Source organism: Oreochromis aureus, linkage group 20 (assembly GCF_013358895.1).
Source record: "Oreochromis aureus strain Israel breed Guangdong linkage group 20, ZZ_aureus, whole genome shotgun sequence".
Classification (NCBI taxonomy): Eukaryota; Metazoa; Chordata; class Actinopteri; order Cichliformes; family Cichlidae; genus Oreochromis; species Oreochromis aureus.
The window spans coordinates 9,505,699-9,523,273 of record NC_052961.1 but is presented as its reverse complement, the minus strand read 5'-3'; the positions used below and the strand labels follow the sequence as shown (position 1 = coordinate 9,523,273).

The 17,575-nt window shown below is 37.7% G+C and overlaps 1 protein-coding gene across 1 annotated transcript; it reads right to left on the bottom strand.

Moving 5' to 3' along the window:
• Positions 1 to 950: 950 nt before the first annotated feature.
• On the bottom strand, positions 951 to 15,981 carry cs (citrate synthase). Its single transcript, XM_031741928.2, has 11 exons — positions 15,811 to 15,981; positions 11,905 to 11,955; positions 11,524 to 11,631; positions 10,717 to 10,782; positions 9,232 to 9,363; positions 7,400 to 7,588; positions 7,048 to 7,247; positions 5,559 to 5,688; positions 4,224 to 4,325; positions 3,071 to 3,280; positions 951 to 2,973 (listed from the first exon to the last, which is right to left on the bottom strand). Exons 1-11 carry the CDS (start codon positions 15,859 to 15,861, stop codon positions 2,803 to 2,805), a joined length of 1,410 nt encoding a protein of 469 aa, XP_031597788.1. The 5' UTR covers positions 15,862 to 15,981; the 3' UTR covers positions 951 to 2,802.
• Positions 15,982 to 17,575: the final 1,594 nt, after the last annotated feature.

Below are 17,575 nucleotides of genomic sequence, written 5' to 3'. Positions count from 1 at the left end.
TATGAAGTGGCTGTTTGCTCTCTACAATGTAGAGGTCTGAGCATTCCTCGCTGCACTGTACAGCATACACTACCTTGTTAAGTTAGTGTTTAGGAGTTTTGTCTTTGCAAGCTCCTTAGACTACCATGATCTGGATGACTGAGAACCTTCACAGACACTTGTCAAATCTTGAATCCGATAGAATTCAGCAGCAGAAGAGCACACTGGGTGCCACTCCGGTCAGATAATAGAAAACTGAGGCTCACCATAGCTGGAAAACAGTAGACTGAATGTTGGGTTGATGAATTTCCATTGCTGTTGGTGTAAACAGCATGAAAGCATGCTTCCACCCTGGCTTGTATCAACTGTTCAGGCTCTTGCTGGAACCTTATGAAGGATATTTTCCTCAGCCCAGTTTAGATTCCAACTGTACCAACTGAGTATCGTTTAAACGTCAAAGACATTCACATCATAGATGTACAGCCAACAGATCAGAAGCAACTGTGTGATGCCATCATGTAAATATGGACAAAAATGTTTCCACCATCTTGCTAACTCTATACCATGATGAAATAAGGTAGTAATGAAAACAAGAGTCTAACCTGGTACTAGCAGGGTGTAACTAATAGTGTCCAGTAAGTGTATAATACGGTATCTAACAAGTGCAAATTTAATTGTTAAATAATTTAATAATTGTTAAAATATCTTTTTTCACAAACAGCCATTAATAATGATCGTTAACTATTATTTCAGTCCTTTTTAATCGTGAAAGCTTAACAACTGTTAGCAATGGCTAAAAGACAGCGTTTTGTGAGACTGTGTTTGTGTATTACAAGGAGGGTATAGAGTATTTGGGTAATCACTTCAGAAATCCTGGTAATTTCAAAGGTTTCACAAACTTACACGCAAGTGGAACTGGAATTACGTCACAATTTCTTTTTCAAGCACTTATGAAGAAAATGAGACCAAACAAGTGTTAATAAAAACCTTTATTTTTCATTTTTTTCTAAGGTTTTCCAATAATTGTTTCAAGCTTTTCTTGCCCATTTGACCCATCCAGCCCTGTCCCCCCCAAGTGTTTCTCTAATGATTCCTCCCAGTTACAACCCTTAAGCTCCTCTACGATCAAAATAACCACATCTGTTGAACAACCTGCCACATGGAAGAACGCTACAATAAAACACAAAACACGTGCCCGAAAAAGCCAGAAGAGCAGAGCAGAGGGAATCAAATATCGGAACGAGCACGTTAAAGAGTATTGTTAGAAGGAAATACGCAAGAACTCTAACTAGACAAAAATGGAGTGTTGACAAACCCAGAACTTAAGAGCAAGCTTGACACATTCAAGTGAAATACCTGAAATACAGCACCAGCTGAGGAAACAGAGCTTGGGAAGAAACTGTATATACAGAAGATAGCTGCAGTTTTTTTTTTTTTTTTTGTTCATTGTCAGAAATTCACAGTGACCAGCGAGACTGGACATATAGTGGGCACTACTACACGGCTGGTAAACTGTGGTGCTCATTGTGGTTATAAGCAGCAAGTGAATGCTTACAGCTCATACATTAATGCTATACATATATATACCTATGTACACAGAGTATAAATAAAACCACAACAAAATTCAAACCCAAATATATTTTCATACATCATTTAACACCAAAAGAAAAAAAAGGGGGGGGGAGATTTTCTACTGTTACAATTTAGGAAATCCAATCAAATACTTTATAACTTTACAATTGTCATTTGAAGTGCTCTGCTACTGGGATAAAGAAATGAACATACAGTCAAATAAAAGAAGACTTAAAAACTAAAAAACCCCCTCCCATCCTGTTTTTATTCAAGCTTGCTCTTAAGGATTCCCTACAGGTTGCCAGTTACAACACCCTTTGCTCAAATCTGTATCAGTTACCTTCATTAGTCCTGATTCTCAGCCATTCGTAATATAAGAAACCCATTAAAAAAAATAGGAAAGTATTTTGAGGAAAATAAGACCAAGAAAACAAATTTTTTAATAAAGACTGTTATTTTGATCATAGAGGTATTACAGGTCATCTTAAAAAAGAAAAAACTACAAGTTAGAGGAAAAAAAAGGGGAGACCAGAGATTTAAAGGGGCAGTGTCTTTAAATCGAATATTTTATCTTAAACAGCTTTCTAGGATTTTTTACTAGTGAGGACCTTTTTTTTTTTTTTTTTTTTCCTTACACTGGAGTGTTCATAAGTGGGAGTGAAACGCATTGATCAACTGGGTGGGATGACAACGTTGCATAGAAGAAAAACTAAAATTAGAGCTGCGTGACAAAACTGTATTTTGCTTGGAAGTATTCTCTACAACACATCACTGCATTGGCCAAAAGTGGCAAAGATTTAGTCAGATTTTTGAATGTAGACGCTTAAATACAAAGGAAGTGCAGTTCACTCCCACAATTCCCTTTGAATGCCACTGCCTATTCTTAGTTTAGACCCAGTGTCCAATGAGAAGCACCGCTCAGGGGAAATCTTAGCAATGCTAGCAGACTTAAAAGTGGTAGGTAGTTTGAGCCTACCGTGGCCATGTATAAAGTTTGATCTGCTCATGTTTCAGATAGAGACATGATTGGAAAGCCTGTCAGTGATTAACTAAACACACTTAAAGACTAATGCTATGACAATTTAAAAAGGCCCTTTTTTTGTGAAATGGCATTAAAAGCATACTGTCTCTTTGAATCCTATTAAATCCCTGGGGTTGGAAATGACAAGGGGTCAACTGATGTCTGCTTTTTGATGTTTGCACCTCCTCCCACCCTTAACACTAACCCACAGCTACTTCCAGGTTGGTGATTCAACCTGACTTTGCTCCAACCAAAGACATCAGTCCATCTGTGCTCATGGACTTGGGGCGCTCCAGGGGGAAGCCCAGGGCTCTACTCCACACCAGCTGGGCCAGCACGCCGAGAGCACGGGACACACCGAAGAGCACAGTGTAGTAGTTCATTTCAGTCATTCCATAGTACTGGACATAGACACAAACAGGGAAACAGTCAGTTACTTCAGCATCTGGGATTATTTCAGTTAGATAACAAATGCATGATTATAATCCCAGGTCTTACCTGCAGCAGCACTCCACTGTGAGCATCTACATTGGGCCAGGGGTTCTTGGCCTTACCCTGCTCCAGGAGCACGTTGGGTACAATCTTGTAAAGCTGGGCCACCAACTTGAACATGGGGTCACTGGGCAGATGCTTCAGGGCAAACTCACGCTGGCAGGTATAACGTGGATCAGTCTTCCTTAGGACAGCATGGCCATAACCTGGAACCACCTACAGCCAAGAAACCAACATTTTTAACCTGACAGTGCACTCTTCTAGTCTCTCTGACAACCAAGTACTCATGAGACCTTCAGTAAAACATTAAGAACTTAAACACACCCATAAGGTCACTTTACAATCACTAATTACCCTAGCATGCATGTTTTGGGGAACAAAACCAGTAGAAACCAACCAGGTACAGAAATTACATGTAAACACAACTTGCTGTTAGGTGACATCAACACTGTTCTAACTGTGCTAAAATACTATTATTTTACAATTTTTTTTATGATATATATTAACAATTTTAACCTATTATGAAAGACAAAACCATTTAGTTAATGGGTAAATCTATAAACTAGAATATGAAGGTTTAGATGAAGGTCAGAGTAAATCAGGTGTAAAATATAGTAAATTATAAAAATTGTAATATTAGCAATTTCTTGGTTTTGGAAAATAAATGCTGTAATTACACATCTTTCTTTGTGCCAACATTAAATCAACTATTCCTCTTCAGTCCTGTAGGTGAAGGAAGACTATACAAAAAACAATGATGCCATATAAAGTGACAAAACTGCAACAACAGTAAGGCATTTGTGTTGATGTTGCTACTGAGTTACTGCTCTGACAATGGGGTCCTAACAGATTTCACACACTATTAGGGAGATCAGAACCAATTAGAAATGTTCAATGCAGAAAGCCTCATGCCCAAAGTTTCTACTCTTTTAGAAAACAAAAGCCCACCAGGGACTTTTTAAAGTGTTGAAATTTTTTTTTCCTTTTACTAAAGAATCTGGTTTGAGCTCCTCCAAAGGTTCCTAAATCTAGCAGTAACTTCTGGTAGAAACAACTGGACCCCTGACATCCCCAGAAGTGTTATTCTGAAACTGAGTGAGAGTGGAAAATGAAGTCATAATAATAACTAGAGTTGTTTGCGGATGTGGTGCTTCTTTACCCTTCCAGACTTGAGTGTGTTCCAGATATAATCCCTCATCCTCTCATCAGACACTTCTCCTCCCAGTTCCTTCTGCAGGGCAGTCAGCCACACCAGTACCTCCTGTAGATGCAGCAAAAACCCACAAGACAAGACAAAACAAAACAAATTCATAAGCTAAGTGAATTTTATGCGGTATTTTTGTCAGCACTGTATTTCAAATCAAACCCAAATTCATTTTAAGTGTCAATATGTCAAATATGTGAGCAAAGGACAAACTGAAAGAAAACAACATTATGAACATTTTAATCTGAAATGATAGGGTATTGTACAACTGCTCATAATAGTCAGTCATATCACATGACTGTATTTAACTATTTAGTTAAGTAGCTAATAAATAAATGAAGCGGGGGTAGGATCCAGCCCCCCGACACTATAATTGGATAAGCGGTTAAGAAAATGGATGGACAGTAATTAAACAGATGCCAAAATTTATTGGAGAAGGTAGAAGCAGCTTTGACAAATTGCTAGCTAATAAAAGGAGGGGAGACCTTCCCTCAGGCGCTGGTAAACAAGCTGTGCTTGTGAAAGTTATTCAACTCTAAAAGAATATTTATAATTCAGCACCACAGCAGTTTGACTCTAAACTCTTAGTTCTTTGTTATTTTCACCTTTAGTGTTTCTCTACTGCACTGACCACCAAACTGAGAAGAAAAAGCACCTGAAAAAACAGCCAAGTCCTCAATGATTATGTTGCCATGTTGGCAAAAAGGTGACATGAAGTTGTTTCAAAAAGGCTTCTACCAAAGTGGAGATTTTGATGTGTGATTAAAAGCACAGAAGTGTCTAATAACTTAATGATCCATTTTAATCAACTGTCGTGACAATGTGACAGAAAGCTAGTATTCAGAATACCAGGCCTGTGAAAGTAAAGCTGATTAGCAGAACTCTGTCATCTTTATTAGTAAGAAGGTATAGCGAAAGAGACTCTAAGCCATCTATATGCTACAGAAGAGATCTATGAGATTATAAAGGCATCAAATTATTATGAACCAACCATTAAACTACACATTAAACTTGTTTTCAGTTTTTTTCTCCTCTGATTTCTTAGTTGTTTGGTAAAAAAATCAAATAATTAAAGTGTTGTATGTAGTGTTTTTGGAACAATTAACTAACTAACTAATAAACTAACTGAAACAAAAATCATTATCATTTAATATCCATCGCAGTCTTCCTAATAAAAATGCTTTCTTTATAAAAAGATGAATGGGGGATTAATTTGGGATCTTCAACTTGTTTCTATCAAATCTCTCAGTGTGAAAACAGAATGAAAATGATGATCTGTGCATTACTAACCTGATTGGCCAGACCGTGGAGAGGACCGGCCAAGCCATTCATGGCAGCGCTGAAGGACAGGTAGGGGTCAGACAGGGCACTCCCCACTAGGTGGCTAGTGTGAGCACTAACATTGCCTCCTTCATGATCACTATAATTTTACAAACACACAAAAACACATAGTAATGAACACATTAAAATTTTAATTCTAACAGTAAAGTTTCTAAAGCGTGCCATTAAGTCTACACTAGGAATCTGCTACACTTCATCACTAGGTGGCAAACAGTAACGCAGGGGAGACTGAAGAGTTGTCAATCCTTTTTATCTGAGCAGAACCATCTGTGTGGGACATATACTGAATTTGCTCTTAGAGTTTGTCTGTTATTTTCAGTGCGCATATCCTGCATCGCATGTTTGATTGCTAAACAAACTGCAGACTGTGTAAACCAATATCTATTTTTGTTGTATATTGCATCAAATTCAGTATATTGCAATCAAATTAAGGATTAATGAAGACTGCTGTCACATTTAAAAAAAAGCTGGAATTTCTCTGTCTGATAATAGCATAAATAACTGGATTAATGAAGATGCTACTTTCTTATATATAAAAAAAAAACATATATATATCCAGCGTTTACATTTGAGGCAATAAAATAGCCTATATATATATATAACTTTTATACATCTGTCTGATATATATATATATATATATATATATATTATTATATATATATATATGTGCCTTAGCAACAGTGGATTCCGTTTATCCAGGAGCACTGAGATTCATTACCTCACCACTCAAACCTTAAAGCCTTTGCACATCATTGCACTATATATATATATATATATATATATATATATATATATATATATATATATATATATATATATATATATATATTATATATATATATATATATATATATATATATATAATACTATTCTCAGTCAGCTCCCATCTTATTTAACTGACCTCCATCAATCAAAAAGTCTGGAAGACTTTTTGCTTCTGTCCATACTGAAATTGGAGAAACAGTCATTACATTTGCAGCTCCTTCTGCCTGGAATAAGCAACTAATTCAACTAAGCTTTAGAAAAAAAGGTCACGCTAAATAAATTCAAGTTCATTTTAAGAAACCTGTAGGCAGTTACCTCAGGTTGTGTTATGCCTGAGAACTACTGCTTCTGTTTGGACTGTGACAATCCAAAGATTGTAATAGTTTGGTTAGTTTTGATGGTCAGATTTAAAAAGAAAAACAAAAAGACCCTTTAAATTCCCTCACACTTGTCCAAGTCATCCCCACAGTGTGCAATCAAATCAAGTAGTGACATAATGTCATGCTGTTTAACTCCAGATGAGTTTGCGAGTTTCGTTCTCATCTTTTCGACATCTCACTTCGCATCTCTAATTCTTAGATTAAAAAGGCAAGACTTTGATTCAAGTGTTACTAGAAAAAAAACTCAGATTAAATCCAACTTGTTTTATGTAAAAAGGCATCTTAAGTTGCACCTGTGGATAGTGAGGTAGAGCCTCATAAGCTCAGTGAACTGGGGATCACTGTAGCCCAGCATGTTGGTGAAGTTGTGGGACCAGTCGAGGTTGGAGTCGATAGCTCCGATACTGCTGCCTTCACGGTAAAGGTTACGGTAGATCTTGGCAGCAATGCAGGGGAGCTTGGCAATCAAGTCCATAGAATCTTCATAGATAAACTTTAAAAAAATAAATAGATAAATTACACAACAAGAAAAGACCACAAGAAACCAAACTGAAAGTGTACTTGTGTATAAAATGATTGAGTCTCTTGAGAAAGAAAAATTCTATTAGTCCATATTTTTCAAAAAAGGTATGGGTGTAAACTCACCTCCCAGTACTTGGACTTGTGTACTCCCTCAGAGTAGGCCCGTGCAAAGCTGCTCTCACTGTTCAGAGCTGTAATGGCAGCGCTGAACTGGGACATGGGGTGCAGATTTGTGGGGAAATTATCCAACATGGTGACAACATGAGAGGGAAGTGCTGCTCTCTTTGCCCACTCTTTGGAGACCCAGTTCACCTGGAAAGAAAGATGGACACAAAATAAATAGATGAGGCAGAAAACTCAGGAAACTCTCTTCGATCAATGAGGAGACAAATGTGTGTTGAGAATAAACATTTCCTCCTTGGCTGATTTGAGCAGATATGAGATGCAGCTCTAGGAAGAACAGATAGAGAGGTGTGCTTGAAAGTTGCAAGCAGGTGAAAGGAGCACAGTTCTCAGTCAGGTTGTTCTTATATAATTCTTTAAGGAGATAGCTGGCAACAATAAAATCCCTAGAGATTGTTTTTACAACTGAGAAACAAGATGCAACCTCTAGTTTATACATGCCAAATTTATGCAGTCATACAATCTCCAGCTAACATGAGCTAGAAACACAGTTTTTCTTAGATATCGACTTTTATTATTGATTCCCTGTAAAAATCAAGATTATTCTTGTATTTACTTCCTAAAAATCTCACAGCTCCAAATAGAAAACTTCACTCAGCCTTACTTGTGCTTCTCAGAGCTTTTACATTAACATGAAGAGCTTTTATATTTCAGAGGCAGACGCTGTACAAAAAACTAAAAACTGATAATTACACTTAGGGCTGGCTTAGATGAGTCAGCCTATGTTGCTGAGACCTCTGAACTCACAGAGCACGTGTCTTTTACTGTTCTCCATTTCACTCTGCAGGCATTTATTTATTACAGTATTGCATGTCATTTGCTTCTGTTTTCTTTCTTGTAGTTTGTGCGTTTTGTTCTGTCCTCTCTGTCCCTGTACCTTTTCTGCAAACATTGCAAATCTCTGACTTTAGAGCTGCATGCATTTCATTAACAGTGACTGGCCCCACCAACCTGCCCAGAGGTTATTATTGCTGTGTCATTTTGCTTGTTAAATCCTCATCTTCACTTTCCTCAACCCAACCAATCAAGGCAAACTGCACTGCAAACAGGTTCTTGCTCAAGGGTGGGGGTTTTTTTTGCCTTAAGTGATTCTCAAAATTTTGGTGACTCAGTGCAAATATATTTTTAAAGGCTGCACAAGAGAAATGCTCACGTCAAGAGATTTAGTGTAATATATCATTTCAGTGTGGTTGTTTGTGTATATTTGTTGCTTTTTCACAGAGTTACAGTTTTTAAACTACTGTTAAGGTACCATTTCTTTTATTGTGAACGTAAAGAAAAATTAAATGTAGACAATAACTAGAAACAACTGAAATTAAGACACTTCTGAGCTAAAGATTACTATATAAATTCTTTCCTTGACAAGGCCATGGAAATTGTTTTTAACAAGGATGGCAGTATGGCAGTTTGCACTTTGAGAAGAACCAAGATTAAAATTTAATGTGCCTTGAGGCTGTGTACATTTGGATCGGTCATTACATAAATACACTTGAACTGAACACTCGCCAAGCATCTTGTTATTCACGTTTCCATGATGCAAAAAAAAGAAAGAAAAAAAAGAAAGAAGGCCTGACTCACGTATTTGGTACCTTAACTGATCCAGGTGCCAAAGTCACCTTCATCTGATATTTACTGTACTGCAAGAATATTCAGTTTTGATAAAGCATTCTGAGGAGATCTGACAGCGTCTGAGATACCATGACAGATACCTGCTCACTGAAACTCCAGTAGGCAACAGCATTTTACAACAATAACTTCTTGCATCGACTCACCTGCTCCTCAGTTGGGATCTGTCCTGTGACCAACAGCCAGAAGAGACCCTCGGGCAGCGGCTCCTCACCTCCTGGAGCTTTAGGCAGCAGCTTCTGGCACTCTGGAATACTGTAGCCCCTGAAGCGGATGCCCTGAGTATCAAAGTAGAGATGAGAGTGGAGAGAAAATGTTGAAGTAAATGTTATTTGTGATAATTAGCTCCACATTCCTGTTATCATCAAATGCACAATCAATTGAGTGCTGGCAAGCTGCTAATACAAGCTGCATCTCTACCAATGAATATTGATGATTCATTGTCTCAGAGTGCCACAGCTTCAGCCAGAAAGCAATCAACTTAAGTGCCTACAGGGAATGCTAATGCGTATGCAGTCAAGAGTAAAATCTCAGAAAGAAAGCTTACCATAATAATACCTTTTGCTTTTTGTGTTTAAAGTCTGACTGATAACATGTTTGTTCAAAAACTTTACCTGATTTAAATTTAAGATATCATGTCATGCCAGTGCAGCTTTCAGGCTGCTGCCTTTCCTGGATTGCTTCCAAGAACTCTCTGCACAGAGCAAGTGGTCACTGCTATGAGAACTTACACTATGCACTCTGCGCTTTTGTCATCGATGTCGAACATGAGCAGAGAGCAACCATTAATCTCTAATATAAATTAACCTGAATTTCAAGCTATGCAGTTATTAGCAATTTTCAACAGGAGAGTCAATTTTTAAGGAGAGCAAGAGGAAGTATGCTTGTCTTTGTTTTGTTTTTCTTCTTTGTGGATATTGACAGGTTTGTGTACCATGTGTTGGTCAATGAGGGTACAGTTTGTTAACAGAGTATCTGAAGCATGTGAGGGAAGTCAATCATTGAACAACCTGAATTGATGTGCATGACAGTATACCAAGTAAATTATTTTTAGGCCTGAAAAAAACAAAACAATCACAAGACTTATCTGACTGTTTTATTTCGCTTAATCCGCCTTATAATCCTGTGCACCTTATACGTATTTGACTTATTTATTTGGCAACTTTTGGGGATATTATACATGGTTATGCTCAGGATATATCGGCCCATTTCCACTGGAAATGCCTTTTGGTTAAACTGTCAGTAAGGAATTCACATTTGCACTGTTAAATTTTTATATAGCTTTAATGCACATAAAAAAAACAGCTGAAAATAAATTGATGGGCGTTTTTTGCACTAATAAAGTTGTCGAGTTGTAAAGTATTTTGTCTTGCATCAATTATATCGTCAGTTATATCGTTATCGCAAATTTTCAAATATATATTGTGATAAATATTTTTGGCGATATTGTCCTGTCCTACTTTGCAGAACTGACTGTTTCTAAACAACCTCACACCTAGTTTGGCACCTCTATCTTGCAACCCCCCTTTTTTTTTTTTTTTTTTTAAATATAAATGTACCAACAAACGCAGGCACTAATAGATCTGCAATAGTATATCAGTGTATGTATTCTCTGTGGCTCTGATACTGACCTCCTCAGGATCCAACACAGAGGTTTCATACACCAGACCCTTCATTCCCCTCATACCTCCATAGACCTATGGATGAAAACACAAACAAAAACATGGAATGACATTCAGAAAATTGTCTTGTCAATAATATATATAAACAGCCGTGTGTGTTTGTAGTAACCAAAGTTACGCAATATTGGACTTTAAAACCTTTTATCTACTGATTATTTTAATCAGTAGACCATTTCGGAAGCTCACCTCTTTGATTTTGCTATCAGTGTCCACCAAATGTCTTTATAAAGGCAGGAAGAAATATCCTAAATACTATTCAGGTTTGTAATTCTGCACAACAGGATAATAACAAAGTTAATAGACACTGAATGCATTATTGCTGTGACACAAGAAGCTCAACTTAAATCTACAATGCAACAAGTTAGATGCAGTGTTTGATAGATGGAAGAGGATAGATTTGTTGGAGTGGTGTGGTGTGTGTGTGTGTGTGAGAAAGAGAAAGTGCATGTGCCAGTTTACAGTGGAGGTTTGAGTGAGTCAGCTCAAATATCCCTGTTGGCAGGAAGCAGCACACTTTGTGACCTTTGAGGGAGATGACCGAACAGTGATACCTGGCACAGTAAACAAGACCAGGCAGGCCTAGATGGATTATGTGCAGCTAACATGCCACAGCTAATCTGCATCATGGTGAAGCCCAAATGCTCCTCCCTAAATGAATATAATCGATCTGAGGAATCCAGCTCAGTGGCTCACTTGTGTGAGGGTCCTATTTTATTCAGCTCATTAAACATATGTGCAAAAATCTCCACCACTTACCATGTCTACAGTAATCTGCCCTATGTTGGTTTTCCCATACTGTTGTTTAAAGTTCTTGATCCTGGTCTGTTCTTTGGGAATGAGGTCTGAGAGAACATCCTTCAGATTCTGTAAAAGACAATGTTTACTCTTTAATGCCCTTGAATAAACATTCAGCCTTAAAATAGACCACATTCCCTTGTGACCCGTGGTTAAACAAACTTTATGCAAACATTTCAGGAAAAAAAAAAAGATTTGTTGCTCCATAAATGTCAATATCTTCACAGAGACCACAGAGTAAGAACCAGTGTCTCTTCCAAAGGCTGTTAACACAAACAGTAAAACTACAGAACAGCAATATAAAACAAGCAGAAAACAGTGGAGTAAATTAAATGTACTTACTGTTGTTGATGCGCTGGCATTTCTGGCAGCCACAAATAGGAAAGAGGCATTCTGCAGAACATATTAGGAAATACAATTTGGATTGTTAGTACAACAAAACACACACACAAAACAACATTAGAGCAATAACAGAATTTCTAGACTACCTACTGCTTGTATTTAAAATGAAACAACCTTGGAGGACCTTAAAAGCTACAAAACATTTCTAAGGATAATACTGCAATCAGTCTGTGAGTGAAATGGCTCCAACTCTTTTTCTGTAGTAATCAATATACATTTTAAACGAATCACTGTGTTCTTACCATGTGTACAGAAACTTTTACACAGGAAAAAAAAAACATTTTCTATTATAATTTTTTTTCTCTTTTTTTGATTTCCTACAGTAACAACTGTTCTTATTGTGGTCCAGAAAAAAACATTACACTACAAGCAAACAGTATTATATTTATATAATACTGTTTGCTTGTTTTGTCGACAGCACTAGGACGGCTGTCACTCAGGAGGTACAGCTACTAATTGCAAGGTCAGTGGTTCGATTCCAGGCTCCTCCTCCAAATGTTAACGTGTCCTTGTGCAAGACTGGTGCTACACCAATACTGCACTGTTTGTTATAAGCACCAGCCCATTTCCATTTCTGCTCTTCATCAAACAATTTCTGAACACTTACCCTTACATGGTACCAAATAAATATCGGCTACTATTGTTGGTAAATGCCATCTTATTTTTCAATATGACGATAACAGTACTGGTGCATGCCTAATAATATCATACAATTACAGGTTCTTTCTAGCATTTTACCTATTAAAATGTACCTTGTAGTGTAATACATGGCTTTCACTAAACTAAGCAGTTATTCAGAGTACTTTCTCCATTTTCATCCTCATCATTTTATAACTGCTGCTCAAACTTGCACAAAATTTAGAGTTAAAAAAACCTTATAACTGGGTAGTTCACAGTACATGGCCCGCAACAAAGAGCCAATAGTGATAGCCATTTCAGGACTTTCTGCACCTGAGACCTTCAAAGCCTGATAACTTGTCCCCCCCCAAAAAAAAAAAAATCGGATCACAAACTGAGGCCTTGTGTTATCTGCCAATACTGTGGAGATGTTCCAAGTCACACAAATATTACCCCACCTCTTTCAAGCAGCACAGTGTGCACCTTTTCTAAAAACCTCACACCACAATGTCATTATAATATAAACAAATTATTCACGCTCGTGTGTCATTTCTAGTTTTTTTTTTTTTTTTTTACAATGTTAATGCTGGTGTAAAACAACCAGACTGGTCCTGTAAAGCCAGGCAAAGTACATCTAGTCTTATTCTTTCAGCTCTAACTGTTGGTAAAATGTAAACCAGCCATTACAGGTATCCAAGGGGCAAATCCAGAGTGAAGCAACCTAATTATTCACAAACTAGGAAAAGACGCCTTTTTCCTTTCATGAAAGGAAAAAGTCTGAATTTAAAAAAAAAAAAAAAGTTTATGAAAGTACTCTTAATAGAAACTCAGTGATAGTAGTGAGAAGTTCAGCTGCCTGTCTCGCTCACCAGTGAAATACGACTTCTGTGTGTCCGTTTAAACATAGTAGATTATCAATGGGCAGGAGACAGTTACTCCTCATAACCACAACCGTTTTGAATAAACAGAACCATCAAGGGTCAGCGAAACAAAAAGGTAGGGTGCGTCACTACACAGTTTACCCAGCTGACCATCAGGGAGATTATGTAACAGCTCAGTGTCTTAAATATAGAGCACCAGTTAAACTCACTCCCAACTGTCCATCAGCCAGGGTTAAAGAGCAACTACGGCAATTACTCCACACAAAAGGGCAACCCCTCCGGAGGCTGTGTTTAGAAGAAACACATGACACTTAAGTGATTAGCAAGAAAGCCACCTTCTCTATGGACAAACAAATCAAAACAGACATCTTGGTATAAGGAATACACATTTTAATGACATTTAAATCTAGAGGTACTTAAAACAATCCCTTTTTTCAAAAGATGAAATGATCTGAAGCAAGAAAAAAAAGATCATGAGACTCTCCTTTATAAGACTTCATTGTGTCACAAAAATCACATGACTTCCAGTCATAGTTCAGACACATACGTTCTTATGCAACTACAGCTTACTAATAAATCTCCAGAGCAAAGATTACAAATGATAAGAGAGAAAGCTGATTGTGACATAGGTGAGCTCCCCACATATGATAGAGATTTCAAAGAAAGACAGACACTGAAAAATTATCTCTATTATTTCAGTAGTAGGAGACTTGACTTGATATGGCAACCAAGTAGTTCATACTGAGAGGTCACTGGGGTAAAGCAGGAGACTAAGGTCACTGGAAGGGTACTTTAAGACTGACAGGCTGCGCAAAGCATATTTTAAATGATTTAATTAAAACAAAGTAATTTATCTATTCAAATAATCACATTTTTTAAATTGGACATTACAGTAATATGATCTTCCAAATGCAATTGGATTTTACCCTAATGTTGGATACTTATAAAAACATAAAAATACAAAATGTGCCCTGCCCATTTCATAAACCATAAATCTTACTTCTGTCTCCATGTCAAGATAAAGCCACATTTAACTGGTTAATCTCCAGCCTCGTAGACAAAACCCAGACTGCAGCTGATGGGATTATATCATGCAATTTTATCATTAGAAACAGAACACCACAGTTGTCAATGTAATTATTTTAATGAATACCTAATTGTCCTAGCTCAGAGTACAACTATGCCTCATCTACCTTTGACATTTTCCAACCAGCCACATCCTAGTTTTAAAGGCAGAAAATAACAAATACATACTAATATACCGTTATATGCCCTTACAAAACACTTTCATTTAAGGGAAAATAAAACTCAAAACTGTTTATAATTAAAGGACCCTGACTTCCTCCAACCTTCATGTCTGTCCTTGACCATGGATATCTTCAAGATTGTGGGGTGTACCTATAAATACTTCTGCAGTTAAACCACGTCTAATATACAATATTTTATACTCATCACTGCTCTTTTTGAAAAGGCTGAATGGACTCCCTTCCCTTCAAGAATTAAAAGCTATCTTATGGTATTAATTTATAAAGCTTTCAAACCATCCCATAACTATTATATTGTTAACCACACAACATAATAAATACTTCACCTCTTAACCCCAGATGTTCCAAAGGTATGCACCCTTCTACCTTGTAAGTAGTATGATCTCTCCCTTTAGAGATAATAAAGTTTTATTATATGATTTTTGCAGCTTTTTTTCGCTTTAATTGTCTGCTTACTGCCTCTTCATAGCTCTTATTTTAAGAGAGGTGTTTTCAGTGGGCCTAACCTAACCTGATTACATACAAAATACATTTTTAAAAACCGATCAGGATTTATACAGGCTATTTAGCTGTATTGTACACATATAAGCATTACATGGTTGGTTAAAATCCTAATATGAAGGTCAACTGCGATGGCGAATAAACACCCAGTTTAAAGTGAATTTAAAAGAAAATACAATTTCATGTTATTATGCTTTACTACAAATAGTTAGAAACTCGTAGCTTAAAGTTAACAGTCTGCTCTGTGCTGTTGGACAAACATGCCACAGTTATGACAATACAAGGCCAGCATGAGTGCAATGATTCCTGCGGTATCGTTAGCTAACAAGGTACGAGCTGTCAAACAGAACACGGGTTCTGTCTCTGAATAATATCTACGAAAAACAGTACTCATATATTATTATCATTAATGTTCTGATCAGTGTTTAAGCAAATTGCCACAAACTCGGCCAATTACATTTCACAATGTGGTTGACAGGGCTAAGCTAGCCTGTTAGCAACCTAACCCGACGTTAGCTTAAAGGAAACGTCCACAGCTTTAAGCAAGAAAGCGCAATCGAGGCTCCTTCTGTTTCTCTTACCTTTGAATTAAGTAGTTTAGGCGCTAGCCTGGTGACAGTGAGGAACGACATTGTGTCTTTCTAAAAGTCTTATTTCCAGTTATTCTTTACAACTAAGTAAGCCGCTTCCAGTGCACCGCGGACCTGGTTGAAGGTGCCCCTCCAGAAAGCAGAAGGTTGAAGAGGGATTCAGGCCCGCATCTATCAGCAGCATTGATTGGACGATGGGCTGGATCGGCGCACTCACGTAAAGGCATCTGATTGGTTTACATACCGTTGAGGTTATTTTCATTGGATAGAGATTCTCCTTCAACCTATGACAAGGGCTGAATATCAGGCTCTGTTCACAAACACTGACATTATAAAACCGCGCAATTATTCAGCTTAATCTGACAAATCGAAGGATTTTTTCTTCTTAATCCTTCCTTTTGTTCAGATGCAGTTAAAGAGCTTTTTTGTGAGGCTACAATAACATATACTTAACATTTAAGTCTTCACAATGTTAATAAGTGGTATTCAGATAAAAGGACAACCGCAACATAGTGTAGTTTTGACTGCCTCCTTTAAAGGTTCCTACATCTACCTATAGCTACCCTATCCCTAGCATTGTGCTATGTCCTCCTTTTACCCATGAGTCTACTCTGTGGTCTTGTTCATTTCCTCCTTCCTGGGAGCTCCATCTTCAACATCCTTTATCCACTGTATCCAGTATTCCTTCTATGCAGGTGTATAAAAACTAATCTCAACCTTCCCTCTCAAATTTGTCTCCAAACTACTTTACCAAAGCTGTCCTGTTTACTCTTGCTGCTATCCTTCTGTCACAAATCATCCCCGACACTCATCTCCAACTTCACCCGTCTGATGCACAGTCTGTTGTTCTGGGCTGTTGACCCAAGCTATTTAAACTATTCCAGCTTCACTTCCTCTGCTCTTTGCATCTTCAAACTTCAATCTGTTACCCTCCCATTCATGCACACCTATACTATCATGTTTATACTGACTTTCATTCTTCTCTCCAGGGCATACCTCCACCTCTCCACCCTCTCTTCCACCTGCTCACTACTCTCAAGACAGATCACAGTGTCGTCTTTGAACATCATAATTCAAACATCCTTCCTGCTTCCATCCTTCCCACTTCATCCTTCCTTCCTCTGTCAACCTATCCAACACCACTGCAAACGAAAAGGGGTTCAAAGCCAATCCTTGAGGTAATCCCACCCCAACCCCACCTTAAACCTATCTATCACTCCTGCTACACACCTCACCACTGTCTCGCTGTCCTCATGTGTGTTCTTCACCACCCTCACATACTTCTTTCCCACTTCTGACTACCAGATGCAGTACCATAATTCCTGTCTATCATATACTTTAGATCCACAAAAGCACTGTGCAACTCCTTCTGACCTCCTCTATTCTTCTCTAGCAACAATCTGCGATCAAACATGTCATGTGTAGTGTTCTTTCTCTGCATGAAGCCATACTGCTGCTCACTAATAGTCACCTCTCTTCTAAATCTAGCTTTCCCATGTCTTCATGGTGTAACTCGTCAGCTTTATCCCTCTGCAGTTAATACATTACAATACATTACATTACCCTTGTTCTTTAAACTCTATACCAGTAGTTATTCTCAGTTCCTCCAGGATCCTCTCACTCCCTAACATTCTCTATTAGAAATACTCCACAGGATGCTAAACAATCTGGTTAAAAGGTCCACTGCCCTCTCTCCTAGTCTTTTTCATACCCCCCACATGTGTGTAATCTGGAACAACCTCCCTTTCACTCTTCA